Genomic DNA, 27944 nt, shown 5'->3' with positions numbered 1-27944 from the left:
ATGTGCGAGATTAGAGCCAAAACGAAGGAAAATGAAAATTTTGATTTTCAGCGCCACATGAAGCGCTCCACGCCACCTGTGCCGCCAGAGGCAGAATGCTCAATAAGCCAGTGCCTGGGCCAACGTGGGGCGCTTGGCTGGATGCTGGTGAAAAGAAATTTGTCCAAGTTTGCTGAGACAAGGTTATTTCGGTCCTAGACCTACCCAACGAATATAAAAGCAAGACTAAGTTTATTTTTAGGGGGGAGACACCACTTTGAAGAATAATTACACACGGGAAGCATTCAGGAGCAAGGATATCTCAGATTTTTTCATCTTTTATTAGTATTTTCAATTATCCATCACTTATGAATTTGTTTGATACTATCATGAGTGGCTAAAACCCATAGTTCTGGGGTTGTGATTTAGCCATTAATATTGTTGTTTAACGTTGACTTAACCTTGATTATAATTATTCAATATATGGTTGTTTCTTCAATTCTGTGATTAATTGCTTAATTGTCTGGCCAGCAGTTAGGTTCTATTTACTATCTATGCTATGCTTGGGAAAGCCATGTTTAGATTAGAGAAGAATTAAAGAGAGCACGATCTTAACTCTGAGGGGGGTGGATTTGTGGTTAGGATAGGAATATACCTAGTCACCGTGCTTAATTAAATATCGTATCTTAATGCGTTCTAAATAGATTAATTTCGTAGGAATATATGCGTTAATCTATTTTGAATAGGCGAGTAGTACTTTGGAAGAAGGCTATGAGAGCAATTATTCGATTAATTAGCAACCATGAGTGAATTGTATGAAAGGGAGAGTTAACTAGAACACAATAAGATTGGTGAATCGATCACAACACTAGAATATTGTCTCTACTGAATACACAACAACCTTTTTACTGCTTGATAATTTAATTACTACATAGAATTATTATTTAGTATAATTATACTCTTGAACTCGAATAGGCTCGACTGAATAGCAATCTTGATGAATTTAGTGAGTAGTTGATACAAGTCTCTATGAATTCGACACTCGACTTATTATTTTATTACTTGTACGACCATGTATAGTACTTGCGTGTGCATTTAGGAGCAATAATTATCCTTTCTTGGAAGAGAAGTTTTGCACTTTTATAAATTGAGGCTTCCTTATCACACAATAACAATAACAATCTCCTCAACGTAGCCTTTTAGAGAGTTTTATTTAGGGAAGACTGTTCTCTCAAAAAAAAAAATTAGTTTCTCATTTGATATTATTGTGATGAATCATATGTAGGCCGATTGACCAAACCACAATAAATTATTAGGCCTAGTTTAGTATATTTTTCTTTGTTGTCTAATTTATTATCTTAAAGGTTTGCATTGTTAGCTTCAACATGTACCATATTATTTCGATCCTTTTCTTGGAGGAACAACAACAACAACAAATATCCACAATGTAGTCTTTTAGAGATTTTTGTTTAGGGGAGACTACTCTCTCAAAATTTTAATTCTCTTTTTATATTAGTGATGAATCATATGTAGGTTGATTGACCAGATCATCATTAATTTATTATGTCTAGTTTAATATATTTTTCGTTGTTGTCTGATTTATCGTCTCTAAGGTTTACTTTGTTAGCTTTTGCACGCATCGTATTATTTCGTTCCCAACAATAGCTTGGTATAAGAAAGTAATAAAGAAAAGTTGTTCCTAAAGATGTATGAATTCTTATGATCAAAATAGACACCTCACGCGGCTGAGGAAAATTGAGGATTTGAACTTTATGAATTCGAGTTTGGAATGCCATAACGCGTCGTTTGATTTACTTGTTCAGAATCATTGGTATTTATCTAATGAATGTTTTAGGAATTTTTACATTCCTATACACTATATGAAACTATGTTACCCTCCCTACTCAAGTTTTACTATAATTATATTTTATATACCCAATTACCATTTATGTACATTTTAAGGGAATTAATGATAATAATTAGTGTCTTAAAAGTACTCTAACATATCTTCCACTCCCCCACGTCTCTCTCTCCACATCCCACCTCCACCCCCACGTATCTTGCACCCACCCATGATTCCACCATTGACAACCATTAAAAAGCTTTGAAGTTTTGAATTCGAATTTGGGTTTTCAAAAAATATTATTTGTTTGAATTGGATGTTGTTGCAAAGAATTGGGAATTCACTCTACGTCTCTCTCTCTATCTCTCAATGCCTAATTTCAGTATTGTAAAGCAAAGGAAAAGAGAGAGCAGCTATTCCACCATTGACAGCCATTAAAAAGCTTTGAAGCTTTGAATTTGAATTTGGGTTTTCAAAAATCATTATTTGTTTGGATTGGGTATTGTTGCAAACAATTGGTAACATAGTTTGGAGTTTATATCTCAATTTTGAGGGGTTTTGGTGAAGATTAAACTTGGTTTTGGCTGAATTTCAGATTGAAACTCGAAGAAGAAGAAGAAGAAGAAGACATGATATACATTATATTTATGAATTTGTAGAAAAATTATATTCTGTTGTTTATATTTATTTATTTATTTATTTAACTATTGTATGAAAGTTGAACAACATTGTATAAAAATTATATTTAAGTTGTATGATATTGTAGTTGTATATAACTGAGTAGAAATAATGTATGAAAATTGTAGATAAGTTGTATAATATATAATCCGTTGTATGAAATTTGTTTTTACTATGTATAAATCAGATACAAAATATACAAAAGACATATTGTATAAAATTTGTATAAAATTTGTATCTAAGTTGTATGTTATTGTAGTTGTATTTAACAGGGTAGAAATAATGTGTGAAAGCTGTAGATAAGTTGTAGATAAATTGTATAATTTAAAATTAGTTGTATGAAATTTATTTTTACTATGTATAAATTAGATACAAAATATACAAAAGACATATTGTATAAATTTTGTATAAAATTTGTATTTGTTTCTATGCAGCTTTATTCACTTTTAGGGTTCTTTTATCATTTAATTATCTTCTTTTCTTTAACTTGAAATCTTAATCCATATACTGGAGATTATTTCAAATGTAAAGCCATAGGTAAGAGATTATTTTGTTAGTGAAGATAGTCCTGCTACTTTAAAATCATATCGTCATGCTCAGAGGTGGAATGTATATATTTTGTCACTATCCATGACACTTCCCAAGGTAATCATGCCATCAACTTTCTCATCTCTTGACCTGTTTCAGTGTTCAAAAGAACAAATAGAGCATGTTGTAGAAACCTGTATTACGTGATAGAAACTTTTTGGCTTTTGCTAATGTTTACGTGCAAGAAGTTGACTGCGTAGGTTTCTTATATTTCAGCTTGTAGTCGTGTAACTGATGGCACATGCATGTGTTTTTTTTTTCCTGTTCTTTGCTTAAGGTCTCTGTACGAGTTCATCAGTGGAATTTATTTTAATCCTAGAAATGGTAAAGCTATTGAAAAGTATGGTCTTAAATCATTTCGCAATTCACATACAATAATTCTGAACAGGAATAAATTTTCTTTGCCCCCCTCCCTGTTCCTGCCTTTTTGTCTTCTAAGATATGATCTTCTCTTGTTTGGTGCAAGTTGGGTTGCTTAAAATATGCAAACTCCAGATATATATTGTTTGTGTAGGTAAACTATGAGATTTATTGTATTCACCTTCAACTACTTGCTAATTAATTACGTACTATTTTTTTTGGTGCATTTTATCTTTATAAATCACAGGTTGCTACATCAAACAATCACTTTTTATCTCACTCAGGAGTCTATCAAATGGACCGACACACAACTGAATTAAGAGGAATTGAACAAGTGAAGAAAGTTTTTTCCTGTTTGTTTCGTTAATGCTTGTGCGCGAAATCACAGAAAATTGAATCAACTCTATTGCCGCATGAATGTGAATAATTCCGGAAGTGATTTAAGGTGGAACTAAATCCCTTAATTGAATGCACTAATAATGGATTAGGAGCCTTTTAAGGTGGAATGTATATATTTTGTAAACAAAACTTGCGTAGGTAGGATAATTTACTAAATAAGAACATTTAGGATAATAAAGTTTCTAATAGTGTATAAGAATAAAAAAATTCCGTATATGTCCAACCCAAAATTACTGGTTCATCTAAATCTATAACTGAAACTCGACATCCATCCCTAAAGAAATTATGTTACAATGTGTGGGGAGAAGGTTAGACTATTCCGAAAAAGAAGAACAAGAAATCCTCTGCCAATAAAGAACATACAATAAGTCGACTTGCGATTTTTTTTTATACCAGAATTGTTAGAAACAGTAGAAAAAGCTAGCAAAAGTATTTTTAAATCTCTTGTGCAATGAATCCAATCCTAAACTTTTATATAATGCATGCATCCGATGTTGTCTCCTTGACTTGTGTCTTGACGATGACTCCATCTCTCTCGTTTTTGCAAGCTTCTTTTTTTTTTTCTCCCTTCAATATCCTCTAAAATGGAAGAAGATGATGTACATGTTTAGCGCCACAAATTTCATTATGCTCAGAAATTTCTCTGGGTTATTTTTAACACTAAGTTACAAAAATTATTCTTTTATTCTTAAATTCCATGCCAAGTGAAGCACGATGCACTGAGTAATTAAGAAGCTTTTTGCAAGAGGTCGATGTTGAAGAATCTCAGGATTATAGTTTTCATGGCGATTCTAACGCTATGTTTGCTGCTATTGCCACTGCTTCTGCCACCCCTTCCGCCACCGCCACTTTGGATTCTCCTCATTCCAGCTTTGTTCATGTTTTACCTCATCTTCTTGGCCTTTTCTCCTTCGTTGTTACCCAAAGATCCCATGTAAGTGAGAGACTTGGCGAAAGCATACACCCATGTTTCTCCTTTGTCTATTATATTCTCCAAGAAGGTTCTTCTTAGTTAATCTAGTGCGTATTTTAATTAGCTCAATCTTTCTAAAACTAGATCTCGGCTGTACAGCAAACTGTTATCACGGTGGATATATCATATTCGTGAAGTTTTAAGGCTCAAGTTAGGTAGGACTATTGACTTCTATTTTCTTGGTTTATTCTGCAGCAAACTAACATATTGAATACTTTCTTGGTTTAAGTGGCTAACTTAGATCTTATGATCAAGGGTTGTCATCTCTGAACTAACATTTGTCCACTTAACAAGTTTTAGATCCGCATTTTGCGATAACCATTTCATTTTATCTTTTTAGATCAAAAACACCCATGTAGAGTCTGGCTGGTATATATATCATTATTAAAGACTACATACATATATTGCATAGTGATCAGGAGTGCAGTATACATCTGATTGAAGCTTGATCTATACACACCGGTGGCGGAGGCAGGATTTCGGTTAAGGGGTTCAAGAAATTAAAAAAATTTAAAAATTAAAGAAATTGAAGCTAGTAAGAATTGAACCAATGACTTTACTAAGGTTTTGAAATCCCTTTGACCAATAAGCTATGCTTTTGAAATATTTCAAGATAATTCAAACATATAGAGGTAAAAATAGATTTTGCTATATATATATTATACTTTTTCCGGCAAAGGAAGTTCGGTATACCTCTTCTGCCGCCTAGAAAAAAGTAGTCTTATCATATCTATTCCTAAACTAGGTAGCTGCCACCTGTTAAAAAGGATTTTTCAAAATCTGGAAAATAATTATTAAGCACATTTAGTGCTTTTTGTAAGTAGTTGTCTTTTAGTCTACCAAGATGGTCAAGTTCATTGCAAGTCTTTTAGTTATTCTAGATGCATGATCTTTGTATATTCTAGGTGATAAATCTTATCTTAATATGATTCTAGAATTATCCATGGGCATCTATAAATATCTCCTTTGTGATGTTATTTTGTAATAGTGGAGTTTCAATATAGTGAGCTAAATGTCCATCTTTGTGCAGTATAATATGACGAAGGGCCCACCTTATTTACCACAATAAGCGAGTCAAGTTCTAAGACAAAATTAGTGAAGCCATCGAGTAAACACCATTCGACCCCTAAATAGTTGGAGAGGGTCAATTATGATAGTTTATGTTTTTGACTCAAAGCTTGTAGGATATAAGTAAGTATACTAGAGCTAGTAATATTATTTTAAGCACTAAATTAACGACTATATATTTTTTGGATGCTTCATTGATGGCACCCCATACCCCATCACCTTCTCCATCTCTTTAAATACTTCAAATTTTCTCTTACAAGTATAGCATGATTCATCTTGTATACTAGTGTTCAAACATTTTGATTCAATTACCTTAAGGTTAACAAACTATTCTTTTGATAAATACAATTTAACAAGTAAATATCATATGAATATATTGTTTACCTTTAAAAAATACGTAATTTAATTTAACACAAATAATCTAAGAACATCAAGTGATTGAATTGAAGGAAAATAAAATGATCAAACCAAATGCGATGAATAATTAGGCTTGGCTTTACGATGAACACCGTGGGTTGGTTCCGATTAAACTTTTGAAATGGGTTCGATTGCAATTAAATGAGCAAGCAGTTGGATAGCACTTTGTACAATAACGGACGAACAAGAATTGACCTTATCGCCTTGATATGTGTGCCAACGGTGGTCTTTAAAATAAAAATATTCTCCATTTATAGAGTAGGAGAATTTCAATCCTAGTACAAGTCTAAGTAAGGTAAAAAAAAATTTCTTTTGGTAAACCGTGATAGGCTATTGATACCTGGCGAGATTTGCATCGTAATATTCGGTTGAGGGCGGATATTTTGGTCGTGTCCAGTTCTTAGTGCATCAGTCATCTTCCCCTACCTTTGATCTATGGGAGCCCTCGGTTTTACTCAAGGTCATATCGGATCTCCTGTCCTCTCGTTTCTTTACCGAAAAATTGGGGATAACTTTAACCCCGATTTTACCCGTATACAAATAGTCCCCTCATTTTTCGGAGAGCAGATTTATAGGAACGACGAGAAGTGATTAACTGACACTAGTTCCATCCTCCGTACGCCGCAAACGAGTGGACAAGTCAGCAAAATATCCCATCAGTCGCGTTGTTCTGACTTCAGACACGTGTCATCCGCCGGTTGTTCATCCTCGGTGGGCATCGAATGTGAAACGTCACGCATTTTCTATTCCCTTCCTAAAAAAACTCTGGTTCTCTTTTTTCACTTTTTTACTTTCCGGTTTCGAATCTTCTTGAGTTACCCTCGAATTATTTACTTGTTCATCATTCCTTTAAATTTTCACAAATTGTTCTTCACATCTTCATCTCTTCATCTTCAATCTTCAAATCTTAATACTTTACCTTTAAATCTTCAAGCTATACCTTTAAATTTTTATACTCATCTTCAAACCTTCATATCAGCCTTCAAACGTTCATATTTCCAGATAAAGATGGCAATACCCTTAAAATAGGTGCCTCAAAACACTGCTCTTTCAACCTCTATTTCGGTCACAAATACCGTAGAGACCCTTCCGGTAGCAGCCACAGAATATCCTTTTAAATATTTTGTAACGACCCGATCGGTCGTTTTGAGCTTTTGCATTTCGCTCGCCAGTTATCGGGCATGACTTTCCCCGTGTGATGTATTATGACTTATGTAAATTGTTGGTTTTGGTTTTCAGGGTAATCAGAATGAAATTTGGAAGAAAACAGTTCTCAATTGAAGCTCGAATTTCGAAAGGTTTGACCAAGATTCGACTTGTTTGTATATGATCTCGGATCAAAATTTTTATGGTTGGGTTAGCTCCGTTAGGTGATTTGGGACTTAGGAGCGTGATCAGAATGCATTTTGGAGGTCCGTGGAAGGTTTAGGCTTGAATTGGCGAAATTGAGATTTCGGCGTTTCCGGTTGATAGGCAAGATTCTGATATAGGGGTCAGAATGGAATTCCGAGAGTTGCAGTAGCTTCATTGTATCATTTGGCATGTGTGTGCAAAATTTCAGGTCATTCGGACGAGATTTGAAAGACTTTTTGATTGAAAGCATAATTTAAGAGTTCTTGGAGTTCTTAGGCTTGAATCCTATGTTAAATTGGTGATTTGATATTGTTGTGAGCGTTTCGAAGTTTTGAACAAGTTTGAACGATATCATGGGATGTATTGGTACAATTGGTTTGAAGTTCCGGGAGTTCCGGGTAGGTTCCGGGATATTTTAGGCCGAAAATCATAGCTGTAGCAGGTCTAGAAGGGTTTTAGGCCTCGGAACTCACCCGCGCGGTCCGCACAAAAAGAAATGCGGTTGCGGTAGGTGTCATGCGGACCGCACAAAGTGGTGTGCGGACGCGATGGGGAATGATTCGCTGGTCCTACTTCGGAAGCTCATATCTTTTGATCTATAAGTAATTTTGAGATGATTCAAACAAGAAAGTTATAGCTCTTCATGTCTAGTATCTAGAAAGGTAAAGATATTGAAATTTGGACATCTGTAGAAAAGGTTATGACCAAAATACTAAAGACTATCACTGCAGAGGAAGGCCTGTGCGGCCGCGGTTGTTTTTGCGCGGACCGCACTAGCTTGTGCGGACCGCGGTCGATTTGGTGCGGCCCGCAGAGTTTGAAATCTGAGGGTACTCTATAAATACGAGGTTTTGGGTTTTATTTAATATTTTGACCTAGAGAGCTCGAATTTTGCGATTTTTTGAAGGTTTTTCAAGAAATTCATCGGGGTAAGTGATTTTAACTCAGATTTGGCTAGAATACATGAATCTATCATTGAATTCATCATTTAATTCATGATTTGGGATGGAATTTGGGAAGAAAATTGTGAAACCTTTCAAAAATATAAAAAGATAATTTTAAGGACCAAATGGTATCGGATTTGGATAATTTTGGTATGGTTAGACTCGTGAAGGTATGAGGATTCTGAAAATGTAAATTTTACCCGATACCGAAACGTGGACCCGGGGCTCGGGTTTCGCTAATTTCGGGATTTTGATATTTTTCGAATGTTTTCGCTTGGGCTTTGTTCCCTTGGCATATTGTGACGTATTCGTTCTGATTTTTGATAGATTCGACGCGCAGTGAGGCCAATTCGAGGGGCAAAGGCATCGCGAGCTAGAGAATTAGCTGGTTCGAGGTGAGTAATGATTGTAAATGATGTCATGAGGGTTTGAAACCCCGGATTGCACATTGTAGTGCTATATTAAGGCAAGATACATGTTGGATGATGAGTGTAGGGTCTTTTACTACTGGGGATTGTGACTTGGTTCGTCCTGATTGATAATTTTACCGCGTATTTGACTGAAATTCATTTGTTATCATCATGATTTGGGCTGATTGCCACATTTGGGCTTCGTGCCAACTATTTGAACCCTTCGGGGATTTTTATCACTCTTTCCTCACTGCTTGACTTATTATTTGAACTCAGTCCTGTTGATATCTACTGTTTTACGAACTCAACCACATTTACTCAGATTTGAAACTTAAATGATATTTCTACATCATGTTTTGGGCTGAGAACTACTATTTTATTAATACCCAAGGGGCTTGTGATGATTTTTGGACTGAGTGAGGCCGAGGGTCATATGTGAGGATATGCTGAGTGATATGAGGCCGATGGCCTGAGATACTTTATATGCCACGAGGTGGCTTGAGTGATGTGAGGCCGAGTGCCGAGTGATGATGCCACGAGGTGGCTTGATATAGCGCTTGGGCAGTAAAGGGCCCCTTCGGAGTCTGCACACCCATAGTGAGCGCGGGTACCCATTATGATCTGAGAGTGAGCCTGAGGGGCTGATACTGTTTTGAGCGATTGATACTCTGCCCGATGGGCGGATTTCTACTTGTTATTTACTTGTTAAATTACCTATTTTACTTGTTTTAAAAAGGAATATCATTTGATTTCTTCACTAATTTACTGCTTTAAGTGATTTTACTGCTTGATATGAAATTGCTTTGTGCCTTTACGTATTTTCATACTTTCAGCCATTATTTATAATTATTACTCACTGAGTCGGAGTACTCACATTACTCCCTACACCATGTGTACAGATTCAGGCATCGCAGAGACCGCTCCTGAGTGCTGATTCTCCCAGTTCAGGCAGTGATTCGGAGACTACGAGGTAGCTGTTGGCGTTCACAGCCCCGTGCCTCCCTTATCTTATCATTTTCATGTTTTTAGAACTATTGTATCGGAATTAGTGTTCAGTAGACTTGTATACGGATTTCTTAGTTGCTAATAACTTGTGACACCCTGGTCTGGGCTGTGTCGGGATGGTTTTCACTGTTGTTATCATTAAATTTTCGCAATCTATGGATATTATATTATGTTTATTACTGTTTATGATAATTAGCTACCCAAAGAGGTGTTCCATTTTGGTCTGGCTGACATTGTCTTCACGAGAGGTGCCATCACGACCGGGTTCGGGAATTGGGTCGTGACAAGTTGGTATCAGAGCCTAGGTTACATAGGTCTCGCGAGTCATGAGCAGGTTTAGTAGAGTCTCGCGGATCGGTATGGAGACGTCTGTATTTATCCTCGAGAGGCTGCAGAACCTTTAGGAAAACTTCACATTCTTGAATTCTTATCGTGCGTCCTTGATTCAGCTTGAAATGTAACTCTTTGAATTGCTTCCACGCATTCGTATGCATGCATGAGCGCTTAGTATCAGATGTGCATTGATGGCTTGTGATTCCCCGATCAAGGGGCGAGACGTGATCTTTGTGAGTTGATATTGGGACAGTCTAGAGGACTTGAGGCCGGATCTTTGCCTATAACTTGAGCACCGAGGTGCTAATTGTGTGAGCAAGTATTTTTGAACGTATATGTTCGGTATTGTCCCTACTAGTGGAAGTGACGGCTGGATAACTATGTGATGAGTATGTTGGTACTGCGATATGTATCCACATGATTTGGAAGCGATGAGAAGGTCTACTAGAGGATAGAAGCAATATTAGGTGCTTGAATTCCATCTTGATTCGAGGTATTGCCCCGAGTTATAGGCGTGTGAAGGATCTTTTCATGTTTCATAATTGTGAGTGAAGTAAATTTCATGTTGCGATACGAGTTCAAACTCAGGAGGACTAAGTGATTGCGTACAGTTTATGACGGTGGAAGGTATACAAAATGTTAGTTAGAGGCAAAGCAAGTGAGTTTTCTCCTGCGAAATGTTCTGAGGTTGTACGATCCTTATGTGTCTGTTAGAAGATCTCATTTGCGAGTGAAGGATATGTGTTACAATTTAATTTGGGTCGCTTAGAGAGTGGGTATAACTATTGCGAGAGTGGAATGCGAGGTTTGCAAAGGAGTTAAAATTCTAGATGATCTGTGTTTTCACAGGCTTATAAAAGATTTGAGTTTAATCTCACTATGGTATCATGGTATCAATAGAGTATAATCGTTATGAGTTATTAAGTATTTGCTGATCTATGGCTTCGAGCCAAGTGGGGGAGCCTGCTATTGATTGGGCGATTGCCTGGTTAGGTGCTATGTTGGTTTGCAGTTTGAGGAGTGCGAGTGAATCAGTTATGGCTTGCGGAAATTGAGACCGAGGATGTCTCGAGTAAAGGAAAATTTTGACGAAGATTATATTATGCTTCATAGGTATATGAGAATCACGGGATGTCTTGAATTGTTATTGGTAAGAGGGCTCGATGCATAGAGCAGGAAGTTGCGTGGTTGTATTGGGATGAGGTTACATTTTGCAGTGTCGGAGTGCCAATGAGGCATGGGTTGTTCGGTTCATTTGATCAGACTAATTGCAGTTCGAATAGAGTGAATGACTCTCGAGAATAGTTCTAATGTGTTCAGCATTCTACATGTAGCAATTGGGTATTTTAAAGTTGTATATCCGGTTAGGAACTGAGTTTTCATTTGGAAAATGTCAAGACATGTGGTACTTTCTACATTAACTATGGGATTCTATATATCAGTATTAGGAAGGTAATGGTTCCAGATTTGGAAGAGGTCCCTTCGGGGTTGGTATTTTGAACGTGGTGCTTTTGAAAACATTTAAGAGAGTACTCAGCGACATATGAGCCTTAGACAATGTGGTTTCATGCTTGGGACTCGCGTGGTGAGTCTGGGTTGAGGAATTGTGGCATTGTAGCAAGAAGAAGTTCAAGCTAACGGTAGGTCAGAGGGAAACTCGAATAGATATGATAGCGTGGTAGTATGCCAGATCGGTATGGTAAGGATATGATTAGTTCCGTGGGTGTTTTCGAGGTAACGAGTTTCTACAGGTGTTTTGCGGCAATTCTTTTGGGTTTTAGTGACCTGCGCAACTCGGTTGAGTTAGAAAGATTCAATCCTGATGAGTTAGTGTTGTGCAAAAGGAATTCGGGGAGTTCTAGATGGTTTTCACCACAGTTAGAGAGGTACATTTTTCCTATTGGCGTGAGGAGCATGGGATGCATAGTGATTTCCTTCTAGATGAGATCAATGGAAAGTTCTTGACTAGTGGAGTACGTAGATGTTTGTGGATCAGAAGGGAGATAAAGTTCTCATGTTATCCTAGGATAGTATGGTATATGTGGTGTGTTGTGGAGGATTGAGATTTGCATGTGTAAGGCTACAGTTCAGTCTTGAAGGGAAAGTCATAAAATTCTTAGGCAACACGGGCAGTTTCAGATGATTAGAGAAATGAGCTTAAGATGATTCGGGAGATGATCTCCAGATGATTAAGGAAATGGTATTGCTAAATGCGAGTGATTTGACGAGGGTATATGTTTCAGAAGAGGCAATGTGATTAAGTTGATGGTGCTTCGGTAGAATTACGACACTTTCTTTTTTAATCGACTGCTGACATTCAAGCTATGTTGTGGTTGTAAGTCGTGTGTATCGGCACTGTTTAGTGACTATCGGGGTTTGAAGACCCAGACGGATCTTTTGTGCTTGACATGTTAGATTCTGGATGGGATACTAGGTTCAGACTGGTTGTCTCTGTGTTGTGTCATTCTGGACTATTTCGCTAAGATGGCACTGTTTGCTATGCTGGAAATGCCACAGATTGAGTGGCGAGGTTCGTAAGATTATGCCCTAGTGGAGTAGTTTTTTATTTCGAAGGCCCAACGGACGGCTGGGAAGGATTGTCTTTTTTATTTGGGCTTTCGTGATAGATGTCAGGGTAGAAGCTTCTACCATTGATTCAGTTCCGGTGGCGAGGGACTTTTCGGATGTGTTTCTTATGGCCGGGCATGTCGTCGAGCAAGGTTGTTGATTTCGATATTGATTTGATGCCGGGCACCGTATTGTATGGCACCGGCAGAGTTAAACGAGTTGAAGAGCAGCTCTAGGATTTTTGTGATAAGGAGTCCGTTAGCAGGCCAATGTAGATGCGTGTTCTAATTTGAGCTGGCTTGGTTGGCTCTGAATTGTACGGTTGAGGGGTGTTTTGATTCGATTGTTATTGAGCTTATTAGTAATATGGGGAGATCCATGAGTTACCTTTCTGTGTTGCGAGATGTTATGATTTGTTGGTTATGGGCACATATGGTGCAGTTCTATTGGGGTTTCATGGTGGATGTCGAGCAGGAAGAGTGATTGGATATTGCTCGGTGAATTGCTTGGTGAATGGCGTATCGGTTACGTCCTTTCGGGTTATTGTGGTGTATGTTATTTGCTTCACCGTGGGTATGATGATTTGCTTTGGTTCCAGACATCGAATTGTGCGTGGTTGTCGATTTCGAGCATAGCGACTTAAGGTGGTTCATGTGGGGCAATGTTGGATAGGATCGCACATAACAACTAAGTTATGTAGTGGTATGACCTTGCGGGTTATATTCGGGTGTTCTGTTCCCATGATGTGAGACAGGTTCTCAGCCTTGTGTTGTGGGGGTACTGGTGAGCTTGAGGTACAACTCTTTCATTTGAGTCATTTTCATGATTTGGGTATGTTTGGACCGTTGTTTATTGGTGCGCGTATTAGGCAAGCTGTGGCTAAGGCCTATATTGATGTGTCATGTCACCAGAGTGGTGTGGTGGATTAGAGGAGATTGTTAGGATCATTAATAAATATGAAAGGATTCGATTTCAGCATGTTGGAAGGATAGTATCGAGCTTCGGTTCAGAAATTTGCTGTGGTATTTGCCAAGGAAGAAGTGGCTTCATGAATGGTTGATCTGGGAAATGGTTATGGCTTACCGCGTGTCTTAGTGATCATTGGCTGTATATGAAAGTGTTGGGATGAGACTTTAGTTGATAAGAGTTTTTCTATCAGTGTTCGGATGTTGTGTGCAGTTGCTGTGGTTAGAAGTTATCACTACAAGTGTTGAGTTATGTGATATATCATGTGATTGCACCACAGATAGCATATATGGTTTGTTACAACTTGTTCGGACTTATTCACAATATAAATGTGAGATTCTGATCGTGTTGATGGTTTTAGAAGAGGAAATGTGGTTCTATGGTTTATGGACTAGGATGGATTGTGAAATTTCAGTTATATTGTGATATCAAACCTATGTGAGATAGGGTGACGTGGGATCACCCCGAGGTATGTGCATGGTGAGGTTACTCAGCAATTGGTTGGCTTTTGGAACAACTTTGGGAACGTTCAAGGACGAACGCATGCTTAAGTGGGGGAGGATGTAACTACCCGACAGGTCGTTTTGAGCTTTTGCATTTCGCTCGCCAGTTTTCCGGTATGACTTGCCCCGTGTGATGTATTATGACTTATGTAAATCGTTGGTTTTGGTTTTCAGGGTAATCAGAATGAAATTTGGAAGAAAACAATTCTCAATTGAAGCTCGAATTTCGAAAGGTTTGACCAAGATTTGACTTGTTTGTATATGATCTCGGATCAAAATTTTTATGGTTGGGTTAGCTCCGTTAGGTGATTTGGGACTTAGGAGCGTGATCGGAATGCATTTAGGAGGTCCGTGGAAGGTTTAGGCTTGAATTGGCGAAATTGAGATTTCGGCGTTTCCGGTTGATAGGCAAGATTCTGATATAGGGGTCGGAATAGAATTCCGAGAGTTGCAGTAGCTTCATTGTATCATTTGGCATATGTGTGCAAAATTTCAGGTCATTCGGACGAGATTTGAAAGACTTTTTGATTGAAAGCATAATTTAAGAGTTCTTGGAGTTCTTAGGCTTGAATCCTATGCAAAATTGGTGATTTGATATTGTTCTGAGCATTTCGAAGTTTTGAACAAGTTTGAACGATGTCATGGGATGTATTGGTACAATTGGTTTGAAGTTCCGGGAGTTCCGGTTAGGTTCCGGGATGTTTTAGGCCGAAAATCATAGCTGTAGCAGGTCTAGAAGGGTTTTAGGCCTCGGAACTCACCCGCGCGGTCCGCACAAAAAGAAGTGCGGTCGCGGTAGGTGTCATGCGGACCGCACAAAGTGGTGTGCGGCCGCGTTGGGGAATGATTCGCTGGTCCTACTTCGGAAGCTCATATCTTTTGATCTACAAGTAATTTTGAGGTGATTCAAACACAAGAGTTATAGCTCTTCATGTCTAGTATCCAGAAAGGTAAAGATATTGAAACTTGGACATCTGTAGAAAAGGTTATGACTAAAATACTAAAGACTATCACTGCAGAGGAAGGCCTGTGCGGCCGCGGTTGTTTTTGCGCGGACCGCACTAGCTGCTTGTGCGGACCGCGGTCGATTTGGTGCGGCCCGCAGAGGTTGAAATCTGAGGGTACTCTATAAATACGAGGTTTTGGGTTTTATTTAATATTTTGACCTAGAGAGCTCGGATTTTGCGATTTTTTGAAGGTTTTTCAAGAAATTCATCGGGGTAAGTGATTTTAACTCAGATTTGGCTAGAATACATGAATCTTTCATTGAATTCATCTTTTAATTCATAATTTGGGATGAAATTTGGGAAGAAAATTGTGAAACCTTTCAAAAATATAAAAAGATAATTTGAAGGACCAAATGGTATCAGAATTGGATAATTTTGGTATGGTTAGACTCGTGAAGGTATGAGGATTCTGAAAATGTAAATTTTACCCGATACCGAAACGTGGACCCGGGGCTCGGGTTTTGCTAATTTCGAGATTTTGATATTTTTCGAATGTTTTCGCTTGGGCTTTGTTCCCTTGGCATATTGTGACGTATTCGTTCTAATTTGGGATAGAATTAGCTGGTTCGAGGTGAGTAATGATTGTAAATGATGTCCTGAGGGTTTGAAACCCCGGATTGCACATCGTAGTGCTATATTGAGGCAAGATACATGTTGGATGATGAGTGTGGGGTCTTTTACTACTGGGGATTGTGACTTGGTTCGTCCCGATTGATAATTTTACCGCGTATTTGACTGAAATTCATTTGTTATCATCATGATTTGGGTTGATTGCCACATTTGGGCTTCGTGCCAACTATTTGAACCCTTCAGGGATTTTTATCACTGTTTCCTTACTGCTTGACTTATTATTTGAACTCAGTCCTGTTGATATCTACTGTTTTACAAACTCAGCCACTTTTACTCAGATTTGAAACTTAAATGATATTTCTACATCATGTTTTGGGCTGAGAACTACTGTTTTACTAATGCCCAAGGGGCTTGTGATGATTTTTGGACTGAGTGAGGCCGAGGGCCATATGTGAGGATATGCTGAGTGATATGAGGCCGAGGGCCTGAGATACTTTATATGCCACGAGGTGGCTTGAGTGATGTGAGGCCGAGTGCCGAGTGATGATGCCACGAGGTGGCTTGATATAGCGCTTGGGCAGTAAAGGGCCCCTTCGGAGTCTGCACACCCATAGTGAGCGCGGGTACCCATTATGATCTGAGAGTGAGCCTGAGGGGCTGATACTGTTCTGAGCGATTGATACTCTGCCTGATGGGCGGATTTCTACTTGTTATTTACTTGTTAAATTACATGTTTTACTTGTTTTAAAAAGGAATATCATTTGATTTCTTCACTAATTTACTGCTTTAAGTGATTTTACTGCTTGATATGAAATTGCTTTGTGCCTTTACGTATTTTCATACTTTCAGCCATTATTTATAATTATTACTCACTGAGTCGGAGTACTCGCATTACTCCCTACACCATGTGTACAGATTCAGGCATCGCAGAGACCGCTCCTGAGTGCTGATTCTCCCAGTTCAGGTAGTGATTCGGAGACTACGAGGTAGCTGTTGGCGTTCACAGCCCCGTGCCTCCCTTATCTTATCATTTTCATGTTTTTAGAACTATTGTATCGGAATTAGTGTTCAGTAGTCTTGTATACGGATTTCTTAGTTGCTAATGACTTGTGACACCCTGGTTTGGGTTGTGTCGGGATGGTTTTCACTGTTGTTATCGTTAAATTTTTGCAATCTATGGATATTATATTATGTTTATTACTGTTTATGATAATTAGCTACTCAAAGAGGTGTTCCATTTTGGTCTGGCTGGCATTGTCTTCACGAGAGGCGCTATCACGACCGGGTTCGGGAATTGGGTCGTGACAAGTTGGTATCAGAGCCTAGGTTACATAGGTCTCGCGAGTCATGAGCAGGTTTAGTAGAGTCTCGCGGATCGGTATGGAGACGTCTGTATTTATCCTCGAGAGGCTGCAGAACCTTTAGGAAAACTTCACATTCTTGAATTCTTATCGTGCGTCCTTGATTCAGATTGAAATGTAACTCTTTGAATTGCTTCCACGCATTCGTATGCACGCATGAGCGCTTAGTATCAGATGTGCATTGATCGCTTGTTATTCCCCGATCAAGGGGCGAGACGTGATCTTTGTGAGTTGATATTGGGACAGTCTAGAGGACTTGAGGCCGGATCTTTGCCTATAACTTGAGCACCGAGGTGCTAATTGTGTGGGCAAGTATTTTTGAACGTATATGTTCGGTATTGTCCCTACTAGTGGAAGTGACGGCTGGATAACTATGTGATGAGTATGTTGGTACTGCGATATGTATCCACATGATTTGGAAGCGATGAGAAGGTCTACTAGAGGATAGAAGTAATATTAGGTTCTTGAATTCCATCTTGATTCGAGGTATAGCCCCGAGTTATGGGCGTGTGAAGGATCTTTTCATGTTTTACAATTGTGAGTGAAGTAAATTTCATGTTGCGATATGAGTTCAGACTCAGGAGGACTAAGTGATTGGGTACAGTTTATGACGGTGGAAGGTATACAAAAATGTTAGTTAGAGGCAAAACAGGTGAGTTTTCTCCTGCGAAATGTTCTGAGGTTGTACGATCCTTATGTGTCTGTTAGAAGATATCATTTGCGAGTGAAGGATATGTGTTGCAATTTAATTTGGGTCGCTTAGAGAGTGGGTATAACTATTGCGAGAGTGGAATGCGAGGTTTGCAAAGGAGTTAAAATTCTAGATGATCTGTGTTTTTACAGGCTTATAAAAGATTTGAGTTTAATCTCACTATGGTATCATGGTATCAATAGAGTATAATCGTTATGAGTTATTAAGTATTTGCTGATCTATGGCTCTGAGCCAAGTGGGGGAACCTGCTATTGATTGGGCGATTGCCTGGTTAGGTGCTATGTTGGTTCCAGTTTGAGGAGTGCGAGTGAATCAGTTATGGCTTGCGGAAATTGAGACCGAGGATGTCTCGAGTAAAGGAAAATTTTGATGAAGATTATATTATGCTTCATAGGTGTATGAGAATCACGGGATGTCTTGAATTGTTATTGGTAAGAGGGCTCGATACATAGAGCAGGAAGTTGCGTGGTTGTATTGGGATGAGGTTACATTTTGCAGTGTCGGAGTGCCAATGAGGCATGGGTTGTTCGGTTCATTTGATCAGACTAATTGCAGTTCGAATAGAGTGAACGACTCTCGAGAATAGTTCTAATGTGTTCAGCATTCTACATGTAGCAATTGGGTATTTTAAAGTTGTATATCTGGTTAGGAACTGAGTTTTCAGTTGGAAAATGTCAAGACATCTGGTACTTTCTACATTAACTATGGGATTCTATATATCAGTATTAGGAAGGTAATGGTTCCAGATTTGCAAGAGGTCCCTTCGGGGTTGGTATTTTGAACGTGGTGCTTTTGAAAACATTTAAGAGAGTACTCAGCGACATATGAGCCTTAGACAATGTGGTTTCATGCTTGGGACTCGCGTGGTGAGTCTGGGTTGAGGAATTGTGGCATTGTAGCAAGAAGAAGTTCAAGCTAACGGTAGGTCAGAGGGAAACTCGAATAGATGGGATAGCGTGGTAGTATGCCAGATTGGTATGGTAAGGATATGATTAGTTCCGTGGGTGTTTTCGAGGTAACGAGTTTCTACAGGTGTTTTGCGGCAATTCTTTTGGGTTTTAGTGACCTGCGCAGCTCGGTTGAGTTAGAAAGATTCAATCCTGATGAGTTAGTGTTGTGCAAAAGGAATTCGGGGAGTTTTAGATGGTTTTCACCACAGTTAGAGAGGTACATTTTTCCTATTAGCGTGAGGAGCATGGGATGCATAGTGATTTCCTTCTAGATGAGATCAATGGAATGTTCTTGACTAGTGGAGTAAGTAGATGTTTGTGGCTCAGAAGGGAGATAAAGTTCTCATGTTATCCTAGGATAGTATGGTATATGCGGTGTGTTGTGGAGGATTGAGATTTGCATGTGTAAGGTTACAGTTCAGTCTTGAACGGAAAGTCATAAAATTCTTAGGCAACACGGGCAGTTTCAGATGATTAGAGAAATGAGCTTCAGATGATTCGGGAGATGATCTCCAGATGATTAAGGAAATGGTATTGCTAAATGGGTGTGATTTGACGAGGGTATATGTTTCAGAAGAGGCAATGTGATTAAGTTGATGGTGCTTCGGTAGAATTACGACACTTTCTTTTTAGATCGACTGCTGACATTCAAGCTATGTTGTGGTTGTAAGTCGTGTGTATCGGCACTGTTTAGTGACTATCGGGGTTTGAAGACCCAGGTGGATCTTTTGTGCTTGACATGTTAGATTCTGGATGGGATACTAGGTTCAGACTGGTTGTCTCCGTGTTGTGTCATTCTGGACTATTTCGCTAAGATGGCACTGTTGGCTATGCTAGAAATGCCACAGATTGAGTGGCGAGGTTCGTAAGATTATGCCCTAGTGGAGTGGTTTTTTATTTCGAAGGCCCAACGGACGGCTGGGAAGGATTGTCTTTTTTATTTGGGCTTTCGTGATAGATGTCAGTGTAGAAGCTTCTACCATTGATTCAGTTCCGGTGGCGAGGGATTTTTCGGATGTGTTTCTTATGGCCGAGCATGTCATCGAGCAAGGTTGTTGATTTTGATATTAATTTGATGCCGGGCACCGTATTGTATGGCACCGGCAGAGTTAAAGGAGTTGAAGAGCAGCTCTAGGATTTTTGTGATAAGGAGTCCGTTAGCAGGCCAATGTAGATACGTGTTCTAATTTGAGCTGGCTTGGTTGGCTTTGAATTGTACGGTTTAGGGGTGTGTTGATTCGATTGTTATTGAGCTTATTAGTAATATGGGGAGATCCATGAGTTACCTTTCTGTGTTGCGAGATGTTATGATTTGTTGGTTATGGGCACATATGGTGCAGTTCTATTAGGGTTTCATGGTGGAAGTCGAGCAGGAAGAGTGATTGGATATTGTTCGGTGAATTACTTGGTGAATGGCGTATCGGTTACGTCCTTTCGGGTTATTGTGGTGTATGTTATTTGCTTCACCGTGGGTATGATGATTTGCTTTGGTTCCAGATATCGAATTGTGCGTGGTTGTCGATTTCGAGCATAGCGATTTAAGGTGGTTCATGTGGGGCAATGTTGGATAGGATTGCACATAGCAACTAAGTTATGTAGTGGTATGACCTTGCGGGTTATATTCGGGTGTTCTGTTTCCATGATGTGAGACAGGTTCTCAGCCTTGTGTTATGGGGGTACTGGTGAGCTTGAGGTACAACTCTTTCATTTGAGTCATTTTCATGATTTGAGTATGTTTGGACCATTGTTTATTGGTGCGCGTATTAGGCAAGTTGTGGCTTAGGCCTATATTGATGTGTCATGTCACCAGAGTGGTGTGGTGGATTAGAGGAGATTGTTAGGATCATTAATAAATATGAAAGGATTCGATTTCAGCATGTTGGAAGGATAGTATCGAGCTTCGGTTCAGAAATTTGCTGTGGTATTTGCCAAGGAAGAAGTGGCTTCATGAATGGTTTATCTGGGAAATGGTTATGGCTTACCGCGTGTCTTAGTGATCATTGGCTGTATATGAAAGTGTTGGGATGAGACTTTAGTTGATAAGAGTTTTTCTATCAGTGTTCGGATGTTGTGTGCAGTTGCTGTGGTTAGAAGTTATCACTACAAGTGTTGAGTTATGTGATATATCATGTGATTGCACCACAGATAGCATATATGGTTTGTTACAACTTGTTCGGACTTATTCACAGTATAAATGTGAGATTCTGATCGTGTTGATGATTTTAGAAGAGGAAATGTGGTTCTATGGTTTATGGACTAGGATGGATTGTGAAATTTCAGTTATATTGTGTTATCAAACCTATGTGAGATAGGGTGACGTGGGATCACCCCCAAGTATGTGCATGGTGAGGTTACTCAGCAATTGGTTGGCTTTTGGAAAAACTCTGGGCACGTTCGAGGACGAACGCATGCTTAAGTGGGGGAGGATGTAACTACCCGACCGGTCGTTTTGAGCTTTTGCATTTCGCTCGCCAGTTTTCCGGTATGACTTGCCCCGTGTAATGTATTATGACTTATGTAAATCGTTAGTTTTGGTTTTCAGGGTAATCAGAATGAAATTTGGAAGAAAACAATTCTCAATTGAAGCTCGAATTTCGAAAGGTTTGACCAAGATTTGACTTGTTTGTATATGATCTCGGATCAAAATTTTTATGGTTGGGTTAGCTCCTTTAGGTGATATGGGACTTAGGAGCGTGATCGGAATGCATTTTGGAGGTCCATGGAAGGTTTAGGCTTGAATTGGCGAAATTGAGATTTCGGCGTTTCCGGTTGATAGGCAAGATTCTGATATAGGGGTCGGAATGGAATTCCGAGAGTTGCAGTAGCTTCATTGTATCATTTGGCATGTGTGTGCAAAATTTCAGGTCATTCAGACGAGATTTGAAAGACTTTTTGATTGAAAGCATAATTTAAGAGTTCTTGGAGTTCTTAGGCTTGAATCCTATGGTAAATTGGTGATTTGATATTGTTTTGAGCGTTTCGAAGTTTTGAACAAGTTTGAATGATGTCATGGGATGTATTGGTACAATTGGTTTGAAGTTTCGGGAGTTCCGGGTAGGTTCCGGGATGTTTTAGGCCGAAAATCATAGCTGTAGCAGGTCTAGAAGGGTTTTAGGCCTCGAAACTCACCCGCGCGGTCCGCACAAAAAGAAGTGCGGCCGCGGTAGGTGTCATGCGGACCACACAAAATGGTGTGCGGCCGCGATGGGGAACGATTCGCTGGTCCTACTTCGGAAGCTCATATCTTTTGATCTACAAGGAATCTTGAGATGATTCAAAAACAAAAGTTGTAGCCCTTTGTATCTAGTTTCAAGAAATGTAAAGATAACATAATTTGGAAATCCGTAATAAAAGTTATAGCTAAAAGACTAAAGCCTATCACTGTAGAGGAAGGCCTGTGCGGCCGCGGTTGTTTTTGCGCAGACAGCACTGGCTTTGTGCGGCCCGCGGAGGCTGAAATCTAAGGGTTACTCTATAAATACGAGGTTTTGGATTTTATTTAATATTTTGACCTAGAGAGCTCAAATTTTGCGATTTTTAAAGGTTTTTCAAGAAATTCATCGGGGTAAATGATTTTAACTCAGATTTGGCTAGAATACATGAATCTATCACTGAATTCATCATTTATTTCGTGATTTGGGATGGAATTTGGGAAGAAAATTGTGAAACCTTTAAAAAATGTAAAAAGATGATTTGAAGGACCAAATGATATCGGAATTGGATAATTTTGGTATGATTAGACTCGTGAAGGTATGGGAATTCTGAAAATATAAATTTTACCCGATACCGAGACATGGGCCTGGGGCCCGGGTTTTGCTAATTTCGGGATTTTTGATATTTTTCGAATGTTTTCGCTTGGGCTTTGTTCCCTTGGCATATTGTGACGTATTCGTTCTGATTTTGGATAGATTCGTCGCGCAGTGAGGCCAATTCGAGGGGCAAAGGCGTCGCGAGCTAGATAATTAGCTGGTTCGAGGTGAGTAATGACTGTAAATGATGTCCTCAGGGTTTGAAACCCCGGATTGCACATCGTAGTGCCATATTGAGGCAAGATACATGCTGGATGATGAGCGTGGGGTCTTTTACTACAGGGGATTGTTTCTTGGTTCATCCCGATTGATAATTTTACCGCGTATTTGACTGAAATTCATTTGTTATCATCATGATTTGGGCTGACTGCCACATTTGGGCTTCGTGCCAACTATTTGAACCCTTCGGGGATCTTTATCATTGTTTCCTCACTGCTTGACTTGTTATTTGAACCCAGTCCTGTTGATATCTACTGTTTTACGAACTCAACCACATTTACTCAGATTTGAAACTTAAATGATATTTCTACATCATGTTTTGGGCTGAGAACTACTGTTTTACTAATGCCCAAGGGGCTTGTGATGATTTTTGGATTGAGTGAGGCCGAGGGACATATGTGAGGATATGCTGAGTGATATGAGGCCGAGGGCCTGAGATACTTTATATGCCATGAGGTGGCTTGAGTGATGTGAGGCCGAGTGCCGAGTGATGATGCCACGAGGTGGATTGATATAGCGCTTGGGCTGTAAGGGGCCCCTCCGGAGTCTGCACACCCACAGTGAGTGCGGGTACCCATTATGATCTGAGAGTAAGCCCGAGGGGCTGATACTATTCTGAGTGATTGATACTGAGCCCGAGGGGCTGATACTTTACTGAGAGTGAGCCCTATGGGCTGATACTGTTCTGTGCGATTGATACTGTGCCCGAGGGGCGGATTTCAACTTGTTATTTACTTGTTAAATTACCAGTTTTACTTGTTTTAAAAAGGAATATCATTTGATTTCTTCACTGATTTACTGCTTTAACTGATTTTACTGCTTGATATGGAATTGCTTTGTGCCTTTACGTATTTTCATACTTTTAGCCATTATTTATAATTATTACTCACTGAGTTGGAGTATTCACATTACTCCTGCACCATGTGTGCAGATTCAGGCATCGCAGAGTCCGCTCCCGAGTGATGATTCTCCCAGTTCAGGTAGTGATTCGGAGATTACGAGGTAGATGTTGGCGTTCACAGCCCCATGCCTCCCTTATCTTTTCATTTTCATGTTTTTAGAACTATTGTATCGGAATTATTATTCAGTAGACTTGTATCCGGATTTCTTAGTTGCTCATGACTTGTGACACCCCGGTTTGGGCTGTGTCGGGATGGTTTCCACTGTTGTTATCATTAAATTTTTGCAATCTATGGATATTATATTATGTTTATTACTGTTTAAGATAATTAACTACTTAAAGAGGTGTTCCGTTTTGTACTAGATGGCCTTGTCTTCACGAGAGGCGCCATCACGACCGGGTTCGGGAATTGGGTCTTGACATATTTCATCCCCAGAGGTTACTCCCTAGATAACGACTTTAAGGTCGAGAAAGCCTCCAAATAGTGGGATCGAGGTGAGGAGGCGTGGAGGTATATCTGCTTCATCACCGAAGACACGCTCCCAGTGGCCTGGGAGGATTGCAAGTGGGAAGGATAAGAAGTAGTTATCCCCCATCCTCACGAGGAAATCACAATGCACATGGAGGGTTACTTAAGTGTTTGCACGTACCTCTTCACGCTTGGCCCGATGGACATGGTGGTCCTCACCTTTTGCAAGAGGTACGAGGTTTGCCTTGAGCAGATCCATCCGTCCTTTTGGAGGGTCGTGACCCTCCTCTGACATTTTTCCAACTACAAGGATGAGCCCCGATTCACAATTGGCCATCTGCTCCGTGTCTACAGCCCCCGAATCTACCGAGAGGGGTTAATCAAGCTTGCCCAACAGGTGAAGAAGGCTCTATTCTTGATCATCGATGAGGATAGGGACAAAGGCTGGCACGAGAGATTTGTTTGGATAAAGATCGAAGATCTCATTACCTCCGAGTTCCTCCCATTCCTTTAGAAGTAGAACTCAACATGTAAGTTCATCCCCTTTTAAGTTGTCAAACTGACCCTTTGAATTTATTCTTCTTTCTCATCATCCGCCGTTTATTATATGCAGCGGTCGCTTGAGTTCCCAAAGCAGTCCCCCGTTTCAAGGAGTGGTGGTTGTCTTTCGATGTGAATTTACGTTGGAGGTCCCAAATTGTTTCCTTAACCAAAAGGATGAGCGGACATCTCCCAATGATTACTTGTAGACAGGGGCGGACCCACGTGTAAGGTCCTGGGTGCTGTAGCACCCACTGACTCCTACAAGGACTTGGTATACTAATATAGAAATTTTATGAAAACTGATATAATATATTAGCAAGCACCTATTAACCAAAAAGTCTAATGGGTGCTTTGGTTTGGAGTCTGAATTTTGGGTGTTTGGAAACCTTGACGTCACGAGATCAAATCCAGTTGGCAGCGTTTTTTGTTTTCCATTCCAAAAATAGCACTTTTCCTTATTAAATGATCGTTGACTTCCTTGTTTGCTTGTTTATTACGTACTTACCTTCTTTTACTTTATTTTCCCCCATTTTTTATTTCCCCTTGTTTAGAAATCAGATGAGGAAAAAGAGAAAAAGAATCCTCCACTAGTTAAAATATTGGTAGGCTTTCAAAAGCTACCAAACCAAAATATTAAAATAGCTCTCGAGCATCGCCTTCTCTGGTTCTTCTTGTAGGTTTCGCAATTCGCAGGTTACAAAGTGAACAATAAGTTTTCTTGACCTCCCCATCTCAAAATTAAAACACAAGGAACAAGATATTAAGATTTGGTATTTTGATTTAAGCTAGAGATTTTGGGTATAAATAGCAATATTCTATCGAAGATATTGGGTTTTACAAATTACAATTGTTATTATCTATGCTTTGTAAAATAAATTCAGTAATTTTTTTTATAAATACACCCACTGATTGTAATTATTTTGTGGAAAATAAACAATAGTTATGTTTACTTGTCAAAAAGTGAAAAATTTAATTTATCTCTATTTCTGACTTAATTTCAAAACTGATTTTCTTGGGGATAAATGTAGGTTATTAGCATCAGTTTGTGCGATTGATGAATATATCCTCATTGGCTCATTTCTTCAAAAATTTGTAAGTTTTCATCTTATCTTCCGAAAGAATAAATATTTCTAATATTTTTAGTGATAAAGAAATGTGATCAATTTTCCGGTGCAATGTGGTCAAATATGTTGTTATTGCTTTATTATTTGTATTGTTATAGAGGGGCATGAGTTCCCCAATAGGATTTAGTTGAATAATAATTGAATTATAGTTGAATTTTAAATTGAATCTTATTCTGTAGAATTTAATCAAGCTTTGTGAATTGAGATGGATAGGTTTGTCACAAGAACGAATATTGGGCAATCAAGTTCTAGTTCTACTAATCCATCTATTACTTCAGCTATAGCTCCGGAAATTTAGAGGGACACATTTCTTTCTGATCTTGATTTAGAATCTCTCAACGCTGATCCAGGAGATAGAAAGCCTATTACAGAATACAACCCTAATATACGTGATGAAGTTAGAAGACATTATATTCAAAAAAAGCCTTGTCAGCTAGCGAATCATGATTTTCCTAAAACTAAGTTTGGGAAGATAATGAGTCAGTTTTGTCCTGGTTGGTTTAAGGGTCAACATTCTAAGTGGTTGGAGTACAATATATCAAAAGATGCTGCATATTGTTTGTGTTGTTATTTGTTCAAAAATGAACATGAAATTCATGGAAATACGGGAGATGCTTTTACAAAGAATGACTTTAAAGCTTGGAACAAGGCTATTGAAAGATTTAAAGCTCATGTTGGAGAAGTAAATAGCATCTACAACAAGTGTTTCAATAGGATTCTTGATTTAAAGAATCAATCACAATCAATTCGCACTTCTTTTGACAAACAATCTGAGAAAGAAAAAAGTGAGTCTCAACGTCGCTTAAGTGCTTCAATCGATGTGGCAAGATTTTTTTTTTGAGACTAGGTTTGCCATTTCGTGGGCATGATGAGAGTCAATCTTCTACAAATAGAGGTATTTTTCTTGAGCTTTTGCAATGGTATGGGGATATTGATCGGGATGTTGGAAGCATTATATTAGAAAATTCTCCAAGAAATGAAATGATGTATTCTCCAAGTATTCAAAAAGATATTGTTGATGCTTGTGCCAAAGAAACAGTCAAAGCTATCATTGAAGACATGAATGGGGATTTTTTCGGGATATTAGTTGATGAATCAAAAGATATATCACACAAGGAGCAAATGGCACTTGTTTTGAGATATGTTAACAACAAAGGTGAAGTCATAGAGACATTTGTTGGTATTGTTCATGTTAGTAATACATCGGCTATGTCATTGAAAAAGGAAATCTGCTCTTTTCTTTCTGATCACTCATTAAGTCCAACGCAAATACGTGGGCAAGGTTATGATGGGGCTAGTAACATGCAGGGAGAGCTAAATGGTGTTAAGACTTTAATTTTCAATGAGTCTCCATCAGCATATTGCATTCACTATTTCGGTCACCAATTGCAATTAACACTTGTGGCTATTGCAAAGAAGCATTCAGATGTAGATGACTTTTTTTGTATAGTTACTAATGTCTTAAATATTGTTGGAGCATCTTTTAAGCGCAGGGATTTGCTTCGAGAACATCAAGCTGAAAGGTTATAAGATTTGCTCAAATCAGGTGAAGTGCATACTGGGCGAGGATTAAATCAAGAGCGTAGGCTTCAATGACCAGGTGATACTCGTTGGGGTTCTCATTATAAGACGTTGGATAACCTTATTGTCCTATTTCCATAGATTATTCATGTTCTTGAATTTACTGCACGTGAGTGTCCAAACTATGCTGACAGAATTGTTGCTGAAAGTCTTATGGGTAAGATTAAGGAATTTGATTTTGCTTTTATGTTGCACTTGATGCTAAATGTTTTAACAATGACAAATGAGTTGAGTTGTGCGTTACAAAGGATGGATCAAGATATTGTCAATGCTATGGGACTTCTTGCTCTTACAAAGTAAAGATTACAAAC

The 27944-nt window shown here is 38.9% G+C and overlaps 1 protein-coding gene across 1 annotated transcript; it reads left to right on the top strand.

Moving 5' to 3' along the window:
* LOC104229214 (uncharacterized) lies at window positions 1–27933 on the top strand. Its single transcript, XM_070161036.1, has 6 exons — window positions 1–182; window positions 25957–26020; window positions 26232–26265; window positions 26382–26837; window positions 26900–27575; window positions 27768–27933. Exons 1-6 carry the CDS (start codon window positions 1–3, stop codon window positions 27931–27933), a joined length of 1578 nt encoding a protein of 525 aa, XP_070017137.1.
* Window positions 27934–27944: the final 11 nt, after the last annotated feature.

This window comes from Nicotiana sylvestris, chromosome 11 (assembly GCF_000393655.2).
Source record: "Nicotiana sylvestris chromosome 11, ASM39365v2, whole genome shotgun sequence".
NCBI lineage: Eukaryota > Viridiplantae > Streptophyta > Magnoliopsida > Solanales > Solanaceae > Nicotiana > Nicotiana sylvestris.
The sequence above is the reverse complement of the archived record's forward strand: the minus strand, read 5'-3'. Positions and strand labels throughout refer to the sequence as shown.